At 40.6% G+C, this 14928-nt stretch overlaps 1 protein-coding gene across 3 annotated transcripts in view; it reads left to right on the plus strand.

The window, feature by feature from the left end:
* LOC116978833 (cAMP-specific 3',5'-cyclic phosphodiesterase 4D-like) overlaps nucleotides 1-14928 on the plus strand; it is a 724969-nt gene that overhangs the window by 173344 nt on the left and 536697 nt on the right. Inside the window, exon 1 of one of the 3 annotated variants that reach the window (XM_033030107.1) lies at nucleotides 2644-4019. The exons of the other annotated variants lie outside the window; for them this stretch is intronic. Coding sequence (XP_032885998.1) covers nucleotides 3967-4019 — 53 coding nt within the window. The 5' untranslated portion in view covers nucleotides 2644-3966. Of the gene's footprint in view, nucleotides 1-2643; nucleotides 4020-14928 lie in introns of those variants that run through there. 3 annotated transcript variants of the gene reach the window in all.

Genomic DNA, 14928 nt, shown 5'->3' on the forward strand with positions numbered 1-14928 from the left:
TCGTGGCCTACCAGCGGGCTTGGAGCGCCATTTCCTGGCGGGGACCGCCCAGCACCTCGGCCTCGGTGGCGGCACAGCGCTGGAGCGCTATCGTGGAGCGGAGCGGGCAATGCCTTGCCTGGGTCGCCGCGCTGGATCGACGCGCTGGAGCTCCGGTGAGCTGAGACCGGCGTGTTCAACACCTCCAGGGTGCGGGTCTGCGGAGCGGAGCGGACGGCGCCGACTTCATCATCGGGAGCCTGGGAGCTCCAAACCGGCGCGGCCTTGTCGGCTTCGGAAGCCGCGGTCTCCAACTAGAAAGCGGCCGTTCCAGGTGGCCCAGCCGCTGAGAGGACTCTCCCGACGCCGGGTCAACACCACCCGGTGAGAATGGCCAGGAACATCGGGCCTCCGTAGAGGCAACAGCGGTGGCCTCAATAGGCCTGACTTTGGGGTGAACTTGGGGTGGGGACTGGACATTGTGCCTTCCCCCACAGTGGTATCCATTGTGGGGGGATGAATTTTTTTGTCTGTAATGTAATCCTGTTAGTCTTTGTCCAAGATGGCTGCCGTGAAGGGAGAGTGGACGCTGGCGTGCTTTAGCTGCCGCTGCTCTCTCTTCACATTGTGTTTTTGATTTTCTGTTTTTGGACAGAATTCTGTTTTTAGTTTGCGTCTCTGTGATGTCTTTATTATTTATTTTACTCTGATTATATGTTTATATTCCTGTTAATCTATGTAAGGTGTCCTTGAGATGTCTGAAAGGCGCCCAAGAAATAATATTTATTATTATTATTATTATAAGGTCATAATATGGAAATTCTTGGTGAAACTTGGCAGCTCTGCAATTGTTCACAGTGAAACTAAATGGTGCATCTACATTACTATCATCGCTTTCTAACTAACCTATTTTACTATTATAACAAATTCTCGTTCCATGATGATTCATAAACAAGATCACAAATCACATTTTGAATTCGCAAAAAGTCAAGTCAAGTTTATTGGTCACATATATATACGAGATGTGCAATGAAATGAAAAGTGAGATTCTCCCCTCCCCTCCCCTGGCCTCTCTCCTCTCTCCCCCTCCTCTCCCCCCCCTCCTCTCTCCCTTTCTCAATCCCCCCTCCTCTCCCCCCCTCACCCCCAGTCGCCATGCCAGCAGCATCCCAGGGTGCACAAGTAACTATGCAAGCAGCTCCCCGCGAAGCAGCAGCAGGTCGCCCCAAGGAGCCACTCAAGCAGCGGGTTGGTGAAGGCGGATTGCGGCGCTCGCACTCTGACCTCAGCTTCCGCTTCTCCCGAGCCTGCTCGGGCTTGGACAGTTTCTTTGAGCTCTGCGGACTCGAGCTCGAGGTGATCGAGAACCTGGCCAGGGAGAAGTTTGCCGCAGACACCGCCTTCGAAAGCCTTGCCCTCAGGTTTCGCAGCGTGAGCTGCCCAGACTCGGTGAGCGAGCATTCCCGGTACAGCAGCAGCGATAGCAGTAACGAGCCGCTCCGGGGGAAGAACAAGTCCCCGCCCTCAGCCTTCTCGGTCATCGAGCGCAATGCTAGGGTCATCCAGTGGCTGTACGGCTGCAAGAGGGCCAAGGAGCTCAAGGGCACGGCTCCCTCTGTCCTGGTGTCAAATAAAAACATATTGTGCCCCAATTTTTTTTTTAGTTTGGATTTTTTTTACCTTGGAAAAAAAGGGGGGTGCGTCTCATCACCCCTCCCTTCGGATGGCCATACACACATTTTTATACTGGCTATCTGCCTTCTCCATTCTCAATCCTGATGCAGGGTCTCAACCCAAAATGTTGACTACTCGTTTGCCTCCACAAATGCTGCCCAACCCACTGAGTTCCTCCAGCTGTATGCTGTTTAGTTGAATCAGCATAGCTATTTAACCAAACTAACAGTGAACAGATAAATGTAATTTGTGATAAACCGAATACTCTTGTTTTTTTGCCTGTGAAAATATTGAATACTAAATGAGGAAATTTAAATTACAGGTATAGCAGATGGCAAAAATATCAAAGCTGCCCATCCCCCCCCTGCCATTGTCATCTAGGTGGTAAGAACTGGGCTGGATAGAAAGAAGCAGCTTTCGAAAAGCATAATACTGAACCATACTGAGGCAATGCAGCACTGTGGCACTGAGCAGTTCCTGAGTAGTTTACTTCAGTAGAAAATATAGGAAGTTATTGTCCATTAAGGCTAATTGAATTATTTTAATTTGATAATTCTGTTGTCAAACAAGTTAAGCAGTAATTCCAAAATTCATTGAGACTACATCTGTAATATGAAAAATATTGAACCATGATTGCATTTTTAAAGACATTTTTCTTACAAACAAAACCTAATGTTTCATTCTTAAAAGTGGTGTAAATACCTATTTTAATTGCTTGAACTGGTGTTTTTCATTTGTCTTTTGAAGCTTATATCCCATAACTGTTTAGTTCATTGTTTACTACTTCCCACTTGTCCTAAAAAGGCATTAACCATGCTGTCAAGGGGTCTTTTAGGGTATTTTACTCAATCCAATTACGAGTGATATTTTTGTGCATCAGATGAAAATGAGGAAACACAACAATAATCTATTTATCCCAGCAACTGTAGTAAGATTAATAAACCCACTTGTTAAAATAATAACTGAAAACAACCCCACAAATACATTTGTTGAAAATGGAACCTACCTCAAGGGGCCCCTTGACGGCAGCACATCCTCTGTGCAGCAGCATTCTCACAAGATTGAAGCTGGTTCTGCAGCAGAGTAAAGTAACCCAGTCATTGAGAATGTGCTGAAAATTTCTGTGTCGCATGTCCGATACTCCAGAGATGTCTGAACCCATATGCTACATGAGCATTATCAGGACACTTTGCTTTTGAATGAAAGCCTTTTCTATTATTGCGCCTCTACAAAATGCAGAGTTTGGCGAACACAGACTTCAAGCAGATGATCCCGTTTACAATGACAGAACAGTGATGACAACTGTTGGTGAACAAGATTCGAGGAAAAGGAACCTGGACGGTAGGGGAGAGGTTCTTAGATGACATTCAGCTCTGGAGCATTCCTCTTCACCTTCTTTTGTGACAGCCTATTGTTCTTTGTTATCTACTGTTATGCCAAATTTGCACAAGCTGCGTGGATTAACGAGATCAACAGTTTAATTGTTTTCGAGCATAGAAGCTCACATTGCTTTAATAAAAAAAAATATATATTTAAATATATTACCCTCATAGTTTTAAAAATCCAAATGAGAGAACAATCACATAAATATTTGTGATGGCAGCTAAGTATCACCTCGGGGCTGGGAGCAGGAAGCACCCGGTACCTTGCTGCAAATGTGGATGACTGAATCCCTGTCCTTTTAACAGTAATAAAAAGTTTATTTAGTTTGAGTACATTATGATTCTTATATCAATATCATTATCCTTGAAGGAATAAACTCGATGAAGAAGTATTTCAAACCTGAAATGAATCCACTGGGTCAGAAAGTTGAACGATTTGAAGAAATAATACAAAGAAAAAGAAAGTAAACCACACACTGTTTCCTTCTGTCGGAACTAAGAGTCTGCGACATTGCTGCCTCTGTTTTCATCTGGAAATTTTACACAATGCTGGGTGACGGAATATTTTCATTGCTGGATTGTTTCTTCCTGCCTTTTTCTTTGTACTGGATCTCAAGTATGATTTTGATTGCCTTCATCCACTAGAAGCTGGAGATTAGATATCTCTTTCAATTGTTGAACTTCAACAAATAGTCATCCACTGCTACCACAATAACAGCAGTAATGCTTCAAACTCTGATGTGGTTCTAAATTGCTCCTCTTCAAAGAAAAACAATCCACTGACAAGCAGATTTGCAAAAAAATGATCCCTCATATGGTCAAGATTAATAGAGAGGATCTATTAGATTGCTACCAGAAGTTTATTGTGCATTAAGGTGTCTGCACAGTTTCAATTTAACGAATTGGGAGGAATCCCTGCAAAGGAAGATTCATGGAAATGATGCATGTGAATAATTTTCCCTTCAGGAGGCATTCATGGATATGGTAAGTTGTCTCTTTAAAGTTCAATTCCCAGAAAATAAAACTGATCAAATGTTGTGAAAGTATACTTACCACAATTAATACCCTGCATGAATTTCTTATTTAAAAGATTTTGAGATATCCTAGTACAGGCAGGACACAAAAACAGTAAAAAAAAAACCTATATACTACTCAGTAGTTGTGAAGTTCTGCACACTACAGGACCCCCATAGATTTCGCATGTATGATGCTCTCAATATTTTCTGTAGGAAAATTGACTTAACACAAATTATAAAATCTGATACGTTATAATGCAGCGGCAGGACTCTGCAGTATCCCTTAATCCAAACACTTTTTAAAAATGTTTATAATCCTAATTGTTTAATTAGACCTCTTGTTGGTAATGCAGTTTAATAAAAATGTAAGGTCTTCAGAAAAGATTCAGCAGAGCAATTGTTTGAAGCTGCAGAAGGAGTCATGCTAGGCTGTTGCTAAAACTGCTAAGTAAAATTGATGAAGGATTCCTACAGTATAAAAGAAGGTAGATAGGTTGCACACTTATTTTTCAAATGTAATAAAATAATATCTCATTTGCTTTGACCTATGAAATTCTTTGTAATCCTTACATTTAGCTTATGTGCTATGCAATCATTAAATTGACCTTGATGTTTTATTTGGAATATAGAAAGTGGTAAATGTTTGTTGACAGTGCAGAGAGAATGGTTCTACCTAATGGTATATGGTGCCTAGTCAAATTGGGACTTGCGCACTTTGTAAACCAGTTTGTAAACCATCCATCACTCATGTACCTTAATTGCTCACTAGTTTTCATATACATCACCATATTACAAACTCTACTTTTGGTAAATGAGTTAGGAAAAGGACTCTACCGGTAAAGACATTAATGACATATTTTTGAAAATAACTTGGGAAAATAAACATACTGTTTTATCAATTAGATTGATTTTGCTAATGCAGTTCTAAATAATAATTACAATTTTAACACATGCTTTTCTTTCCAATCCTGTTAGTTCATGGGTAATTCTTGTGCCTGCCTTGAGTGCTTTTCAGATTGTTGAACTGAATGAACATTACTAGCTATAATTGTTATCAGTGAAGTTGGTGCTTCAACTGCAGATTAACTTACTTTACTCATTTGCCGATCTCAGTAAATGACTCAATCTTAATTTCTAATTATTAGTTGTATAAAGGTTATACAAAAATTGAAAGAAATATTGAATAATAAGATTAAATACATTTGTTGTAATTGATTTTGATGACATTTACATAAAATGAATTGAAGAAAAAGAATAATATATTTGCATTGTTAGGTGAATTTAATTGTAAATCACCTGAAATTCTGTGCTTGTGGCCAATAGACCAAGTAATATCGTCTCTGCAGGAGAAATCTACATCTATCCTATCAGTGAAAACACTTTCTTTTAATGCACATTAATTAACCAGGTTTTCAGCCAGGATTACATTCATTTCCTCTGCTGCTGCTCATATAGCTCTTTATAGACTTTATTTTCAGTTTATTAGCAGATTATTTCCAAGATTAACATGTCTATCTAAATAGATCAATAACAATTTTACATTTTCCCTGTTTGTAAGAATGCATTGTTACTGTAATTGTTATTTTAATTCATTGTTAGCAATAAGGCATATTCGCTAGATTAAAAAACCCTTGGTAGTATTTCAACATGCAGCACAGCACAGCACAGCACAGTACAGAACTCTGTTCCTTCCCACTAATTTACTTGATGTTTTTTATGTCGTACATTTGTGGTGAAATATCCCAAAGGACATTATTTTTCTTAATTGAATGCGATTTAAGAATAGAGGGATGAGGAAGGTAGGAGAAGAAATTGTGTTGAAACATGTCTCTTGTGTATAAGGGAATGAGTGAAGAATATTATTTACGGTAGCAGATGCAATTTAAATGGTGGTAGTTGATGGTTTTATTGTGCTTATTTCCTTCTTCCCCACCACAAATCAGGCTCAGAATGTGCTCTGCATGAAATGCAGTGCTGTCTGATAAAATCAGTTTTCACTCCATAAAATAAGAAATCTAGAGTGTAGATGAGGATTGGAGAGGGAGGGGGTGGTGGGAGAATCCAGCTGAAATTTAACACGTTCTAATGTTCCTGTTTTTTTTAATCTACAAATGGGAATCATTTTTTACATCACTTATCATTGCTGCTGCAGAGAATAAGACAGTCTGGGATGGATTCAGAGCCAGCTGCCAGAGGTGAAAGGGCATTGTGCCAACCCACTGCACCATTCAGTATCCATTAGGATCAGTAGTCTCAACTTGAGCTCTTTTGAGATACCCACTGTTTATTAATGAAACAGGAGATGATTATTCAAATATCAAATTAATGTAAAGAAACAAAATATCATCAAGCCCTGTTTTACTTTTCGCCCTACATTTCCAGAATACTGCTGATAACCCGATGATGGGTTAGAAAATCCAATCCGAGTAGCATGAGAAAATAGTCAAATTTTCGACTAAATTGCAAAGATTTAATCTGTAACATGCATGTAAAAACGGCATTGCTTTGTATCCGACATCACAGGGTTTGATATCTTACCATAAGATAGCCCTGGAAGGTAAACATTTGAAGATGTTTTCTATACTTGTGAGTATGCTGGACATTGTTGAGCTCTGGGCAAATGTATTTAAACCACAAGACAAATAGATTGGCTGTGAAAAGTCCTTAAAATATGTGGACAACAATTATATTTTAAAGAACTAAAACTCATCCAGGCAATGAGAAACTTTTTTGGAGAACATTCAAAATGCATATGCCTTATTAGGAGCAAATGGGAATGATCCTCAGGTTTACCTTTGCTATGAGCTGCAATTTCTCCGCTGTGCAGTAGAAAACATAGATGGGGTTGCCAATAAAGTAAGATAACCCTGCCATTTCAAAATTTAAATAATTAAAATCTTTGAATTATTTTGTAGTCAACAACAAAAAGTCTGATATCTTCCCATAAGATATCCCTGGGAGTTGTTAATTATTTAAATTTTGAAATGACAGGATCAAGTGACATTAAATCTTACATCGAGATGTCTCCTTTCTTTAGTAAATGTTGTTCCCCCCTTCCCCCCCCCTGCTGTCAAAGATGGAACCCTCGCCCACATCTACTCTGTGTCCCGTAGTTCTGCTGTCGCCCCCCCAGAAGGAGCAAGGATAGGGGTCCTCTGGTCCTCACCAGCCTTCGCATCCAGCACATCATTGTCTGACATTCCCACCACCTCCAATGTGATTCCAACATTGATCACATTTACCCATTTGCACCCCTTACCACCTTTCACAACGACTGCTGCCTCTGAAACTCCTTCGTCCACTCATCCCATCCCACTCAAACCATCTCCTCCCCAGGTACTTTCACCTGCAACCCGAGGAAATGTAACACATGTCCCTGCTGCTCCTCCCTCACCTCCATCCAGGGACCCCAGCAGTCCTTCTAGGTGAGATAGAGGTTTACTTGCACCTCCTTTAACTTCATCGACTGCTTACAGTGTTCCCCATATGGCCTCCTGTTCATCAGCATAAACAAGTGACCAACAACCGTTTTGCAGAACACTTTCGCCAGGTCTGCCAAGGCTAACTGGATTTCCCGGTTGCTACCCATTTTAACTCCTCTCCCCATTCGCATGCTGACCTTTTTGCCCTAGGCCTCCTCCATTGCCAGAGTGAGCTCACACACATACAGGAGGCACAGCACCTCATATTCTGGCTTTTGTTCAACAATCTGCTGATCAAAGAAAGCACTAATCAGTATCCAGTCTTGTCCATCCTCTCTTCCAGCTATTCCCCCCCCCCCCCCCACACAATCAGACTGAAGGCCCCTTTTTCCTTCCTTCTCGCCCCCAACCCCCATCAGTCTGAAGAAGGGTTTCGGCCCGAAACGTCACCTATTCCCTTTGCTCCAAAGATGCTGCTGCACCCGCTGAGTTTCTCCAGCATTCTCCAGACTGAAGCAGGGCCCTGACCAAAATCTCACCTATCCATGTCATCCAGCGATGCTTCCTGACCCGTTGAGTTACTCCAGCACTTTGTGTCATTTTTGTATTTAACCAGCATCTGCAGTTCCTTGTTTCTATAGTAAATTTCCAGGCATTGTTGCAATATGTTCCAAGAAAGTGCCAAATCTTTGAGGCAATCTTTCTACTAAAATTTAAAAAATATCTGAATTAACCCTAACATATCCCTGGGTGTTGTTTCAATTTTGCAATATTTCAGCTTTTGTCTGATTGTTTTTTTTAATTCATCACGTGGCTTCACTAACCATGTACCTCAAAGGTTAAGGATATGATTGCTGAAAACAACAAAATGCTCACATACTATTTAATGTTTTTTTTGTCTACGAATTAGAAAACCATGAATCAGAATACCTTTGTAACTCAAAATAAATATTTAAACAGCTGTCCATTGAATATGCAGTCGTCACATCTGCATCCATTAGTCTTACTTATAAATCTGATATACCTTCCATCCAGCTTTTATATGTTTGCAGGATTATTTGCATGATTCTAGATAAATTGATCTGGAAATGTAGTATCTCTCAGGTCACACAATTAGCAGCATGTTGTTTTATAGCATTTCAAGATTATTCTTTGTTGTTTGGCTGCCAAGCTTACTCATATAATCAGTGACATTGAAAAGTATTGAAAAGCACAAACATGGCTACTTTCAACTCTGAAGAAAACTTGAAAACCTGCAACACAAGTTACATTTGCTTGATACAAAGCTTATTCTTCAATAATGGCTTATGAATCCTGGCATGCGGCATGGTGCACTTGCACTACACTTGCTACAAGCATCAAGTGGCTACTGAATAGTTCTTGAAAGATGGCAAAGTCTATGTGTATGATGAGCTGTTGGAACATATACAGTGGTGTCCAAAGCTGTACATTTTGCTATGGATGACATACAGAGTGTGCTGGCTGTTAGTGTAGAAGCAGCTCTTTGCAACAAACACGAGGCCTGTTTCAGTAAGACTTAAAAGGGTCCTGCTTGGCTAGAAACAGACAGTAGAATCCAATATTTGGAACCAACCATATAGAGGGTTATCTGTAAATTATCTACCTGCACTTATCTGTGAATTTCCTTCAAGCCCCTCACCATTGGACTACAACCACTATCATTGGACTACAACCACTATCATTGGACTACAACCACTATCATCTTAGTAGATACTTACCTCCATATTGCCATAATCCTTGACAAGGTAGAAAATGCAATTTTGTTCAAACCAATCTGTTTGAATGACAATATAAGTCATTCTATTCTATTCTAAGGTTCTCCTAACCCCTACTCACCAGCTGATCATGAACCCCCACCTCGCCACCAATATACTGACCTGAATCTTGAAATTCTGATCCATCATTCCAAGTGAAGATCTGACCATTGGCCTCACTCCTCCCTCCTGCCCTCAACCCTGGGATGGACACAAAATACTGGTGTAACTCAGTGGGTCTTGCAGCATCTCTAGAGAAAGGGAGTAGGTGGTGCTTCGGGTTAAGACCCTTCCTCAGACGCAACCCTGGGCTTCATTCCAGTGCAAGTTGGTTTGGTTTGGTTTGTTATTATTGCCACATGTACTGAGATACAGTGGAAAAACTTTGTTTTGCATGCTTCACAAGCAAATTATTATCTGATGATCTGCAGCCTTGTTCTGTTATTCTGAAGTCAGTGGAATAAAGACCTACTTGTTTACAAAGTGTTTGGGGTCTGTTCTATTGCAGATAGTATCTTCACCTTGTGCTGAATAGAGTTTTGCACTGGCAATATTTTCTATTTAGTACAAATCTCAAAAAATGTCTTAATTTACATCAGAAATACTTAGCAGGTCAGACAGCATCGGGTAAAGAGAAGCAGAATTAACGTTCTGGGTCAGGGGTTCCTCATCAAAGGAAAAAAAGTTTTATAAAAAACAAATGTATTTTTGGTTACAGAGAAGGGGAATGGTAGGGAGATCAGAGGGAATGTTGGTGACTCGGTAGAGTTTGGGCAAGATGTTGATAGGTAAAGTGAAATGTGTGGGAAAATGTATTTTTATCCGTTGTGGAAGGAAGAATGAAAAGGAAATCATATAAATGGAGCGAGACTACAAAATGTGCAAACAATTTCATGGTACCAGTACATGAAACACAATGGTTTAGCATGCAGGCACAGAAGGTAATTAGGAAAGCTTGGAGGTGTTGCCTTCAATGCAAAGGGCATTAACATTTTTACACAACATCACAATGCATTGGTAACATTACACCTGGGGTTGCATGTACACTTTTGATCACCATATTTAAGCAATATTTAAGAAATGATTTAATTGCCTGGGAGGCAATGGAGACAAGGTTGACTAGGTCGATTCCTGGTTGAAATGTTTGCCTCTGAAAATAGTTAAGCAAGTTCGACCTTTACTCAGTGGAGATTAGAAGGTGAACAAAGAAATTTAATACAGTGTATTGTTCTCGCAAACCCTATTATGGAACACATTTTATTCCTTTTTAAGATTGTATTACAGAGACTTTATCCTTCATTGATCCATTGTAATTCATTGCATGTTATTTTGAAAACTCTAGAAAGGGCATTTCTAATTGTGAATGCACAATTCCAGTTATTTTTCACATACATTAAGTAATGACCTGGATGTTTGGTGAGATATCGGGACATCTGAATTTCCATGTCGATGATTGCTGCTTTTAGGACAAATGCCTGGAGAATCCAATGGCAAAACGCAAACTTCAGCTGATTTCCCAGCACTTGTTCTGGGATTATTTGCCTATGAAACCGATGGGAATAAAGGAGACTTTTTGTGGGTGGCTACCAGTGATTAGAAGTGTTCTGCAGGGGTTGGTGCTGGTGTTGCTAATCTTCACGTTATATATCAATGATTTGGATGAGGAAATGTAAGGCTTTGTGCCAAGTTTCGGGATCATACGATGATAGATGGAGGGGCAGGTGGTCTAGAGAAAGCAAGGGGTCTGCATAGAAACATAGAAACATAGAAAATAGGTGCAGGAGGAGGCCATTCGGCCCTTCGAGCCAGCACCGCCATTCATTGTGATCATGGCTGATCGTCCCCTATCAATAATCCATACCTGCCTTCTCTCCATATCCCTTGACTCCACTAGCCCCCTAGAGCACTATCTAACTCTCTCTTAAATCCATCCAGTGACTTGGCCTCCACCGCTCTCTGTGGCAGGGAATTCCATAAATTCACAACTCTCTGGGTGAAAACGTTTTTTCTTACCTCAGTCTTAAATGACCTCCCCTTTATTCTAAGACTGTGACCCCTGGTTCTGGACTCGCCCAACATTGGGAACATTTTTCCTGCATCTAGCTTGTCCAATCCTTTTATAATTTTATATGTATCTATAAGATCCCACCTCATCCTTCTAAACTCCAATGAATACAAGCCTAGTCTTTACAATCTTTCCTCTTATTCCTCATCCCAGGGATCAATCTCATGAACCTATTCTGCACTGCCTCAATCACAAGGATGTCCTTCCTCAAATTAGGAGACCAAAACTGTACACAATACTCCAGATGTGGTCTCACCAGAGCCCTATACAACTGCAGAAGAACCTTTTTACTCCTATACTGAAATCCTCTTGTTATGAAGGCCAACATTCCATTAGCTTTCTTCACTGCCTGCTGTACCTGTAATGCCAACTTTCAGTGACCAGTGTACAAGGACATCCAGGACTCTCACTGCACCTCCCCCTTACCTAACCTAACCCCATTGAGATAATAATCTGCCCCCTTGTTGTTGCCGCCGAAGTGGATAACCTCACATTTATCTATATTATACTGCATCTGCCACGCATCTGCCCACTCACTCAACCTGTCCAGGTCACCCTGCAACCTCCTAACATCCTCTTCACAGTTCACACTGACACCCAGCCTTGTGTCATCCGCAAACTTGCTAGTGTTGCTCCTAATTCCCTCTTCCAAATCATTAATATATATGGTAAACAGTTGCGGCCCACTAGTCTTACTGTCTCCACCTACATTCTATCTTTGTCCCGCCCAGATTGGGAATGGGAGGGGGGGTTGAAGTGCTGAGCCTCCAGGAGATCAGGTAGGTTAAGACGGACTGAGTGGAGGTGTTCACTGAACAGCGCTTCAACTCCCCCTCCCATTCCCAATCTGACCTTTCTGTCCTGGGCCGCCTCCATTGTCAGAGTGAGGCCCAGCACAAATTGGAGGAACAGCACCTCATATTTCGCTTGGGCAGTTTACACCCCAGTTGTATGAACATTGACTTCTCTAACTTCAGATAGCTCTTGCTTTCTCTCTCCATCCCTTTCCCCATCCCAGATCTCCCACTAGTCTTACTGTCTCCGCCTACATTCTATCTTTATCCTGCCCCCTCCCCTGACATCAGTCTGAAGAAGGGTCTCGACCTGAAACATTGCCCATTCCTCTCCACTATACCTGTTATGTTGTAAATGACTGGTAGAAGCTGCAGAAGAGCAATCTTGGTCAGGATGTGTTTGGGTATGAATTGATACTTAGCTGATGTAACCTGAAAAAGTAACTTCATCCGAATGGAGAGGGGATTTATGACCATGTTGTCTAGCAGGGACAGTTCTATATTACAATAATCATCATTCATTTTTTAAATAGATACTAGCCTGTCTCTCAATTTGACTAGACCAAATACATGCTGCCCCCAGGTTAGGAATGCCTGCTGTTGGGCACCTGAATAGGTGAGGTGAAACAAGCTCCCATAATACTAATAAATTCAAAAGTCTGACGTATGTACTTATATTTGTTCCTGAGGCAGAACTTGTTTCCTCTCTCTCTCTATATACTTTTAGCGACTGTTCTTTCTTCATGGTCTTATGTGCTTTTGATATCGTTCTGCATTAACCAAATATCATTCTGTATTAACCAAATTGTAACATATAAAGACCTAGAAATGGGAAATCTAGGTGCATGATTTCTGATTTTTTTTACTTTACCGTATTTGCTTAGATAGAAGTTACAATTCTCTCAATCGCTGTATAACTTTTATTAGTCTATTTTAATAAAATGAAAAATTGCAAATGACTCAATATGAGGATCATTCGTGCCAGAGTGGAATATGTGACTTTCGCTTTACAGAAAGACCGTTTTGCAGGACAGTCACAGTGGCGTAGCGGTAGAGTTGCTGCCTTACAGCGAATACAGTGCCGGAGACCAGGGTTCGATCCTGACTATGGGCGCTGTCTGTACGGAGTTTGTACGTTCTCCCCGTGAGCTGCATGGGTTTTCTCCGAGATCTTCGGTTTCCTCCCACACTTCAAAGACATACAGGTTTGTAGGTTAATAGGCTTGGTCAATGTAAACATTTTCCCTAGTGGGTGTCTGACAGTGTTAATGTGCGGGGATCACTGGTCGGCACGGACCCGGAGGGCTGAAGGGCCTGTTTCTACGCTGTGTCTCTAAACTAAAAATATTGGATAGCGAGGATAGATTTGGCACCAGCCAATAAACAGAAAAATACTGAAAATCATTCAGAAGATCGGGCAGTATTTTGAAGATGTAACAATTATCTTTTCAGGTCAGAAACCATTTCAGGATTTTGCCAGAACTGTGGGAGAAAAAAGAATGTAGTTAGCAGAGCAGGTGGGGGAAAGCAATGGGTGGAACAATGGGGTGAAATAATGTAGCCGTTAAAGGCACCTGACTGAGCTCCTTTGTCCATGTAACATGTTGCTAATGTCAAAAACTTCTGTGAAATATTTTATCGTCTTGCTTACTGGGACGTGGTCAGCAGGTCAGACGATATAAATGAGAAAAAAATAGAGAAATGGCAGGCAAAATGGCAAGTCATGATACAAACAGAAAGTCAAGAATCAGTTTCTAAAGTTGTAGAATTCGGTTCACGGAACTGAATGGCCTCCACCTATTTATTTTTAAAATGCTCCTTAAGTGAAGATCTCTTGCCGACTTCTATTCGTTGAATTTCAAACAATCTTGATAATAATGTAAAAACTGGATTTCACTGATGTTTTTCTTCTGTATCCTCCACTACATTAATGCATGAGTAATGGTGAGGATGTTATTCATTCCTGCAAGGTGACTTTCTCTGCTCTTGTGACTTAACCCAATACATATGACTGAGCATAGTATTCCTGGAGAGCTAGTGAAGTGTTATGTGGAATGTATTAATGAGTATTCTTTGTGCTCTTTGCACCACACCTGTCCAGGAAGTTGAGGCAACTGAGGCTGAGAGACTACCAGAGACAAAACAAATCATAATGATGAATAAAACTGATTATTCGTACTGCACAGACCACAGACAGGAGATGCTCTCTCGATCGCTGAGCTCAGATTATTTGCCTAAAAACATGTGAATAAAGATTGTAACAGAAACTAACATTGCTGTCCAATTTATTAGGTTAACGGTATCTGTAAAATATGGCTCCTTTTTTCCCAACATTTTTGAGTGTGCTCAAAAGATTTTTTGAGAATTTGTGATGAAACAATAATGAAATGCTTTTGAAGTATTCAATCAGCCCCTCATCATAGGCTAACAGTTCATTTCCAAATGAAATCAAGAGTTACAGGTACATTTTTAAATACTCTAGTAAACCATAATCTGCCCCCTGCAATAATAATTTTGTTAATATGTGTTATAATTCCCTCACAATAACATTTTAAGTTTAATTGCTTTAAAATAACTAAGAATAAATTTGTCTGTGATATTTCCGCTTCTGCATTGTCCCCCCTGTATGATTCAGTTTCTACTTTGCATATTGTAAAGTGAGTAAAATGTTACTTTATGCCTCTTTGCTGTGTGAGAAAATTCTATCTGATTGGCTGATCAGTTTCCTGATGACATCACTGTAGGGGAATGATACAAATCCCCTATGGATGGTGCCAGATTAAATGACAAATTGGAATATGGGAAACGGCTGCCATAGATT

The sequence above is a fragment of the Amblyraja radiata genome, chromosome 1 (assembly GCF_010909765.2).
Source record: "Amblyraja radiata isolate CabotCenter1 chromosome 1, sAmbRad1.1.pri, whole genome shotgun sequence".
NCBI lineage: Eukaryota > Metazoa > Chordata > Chondrichthyes > Rajiformes > Rajidae > Amblyraja > Amblyraja radiata.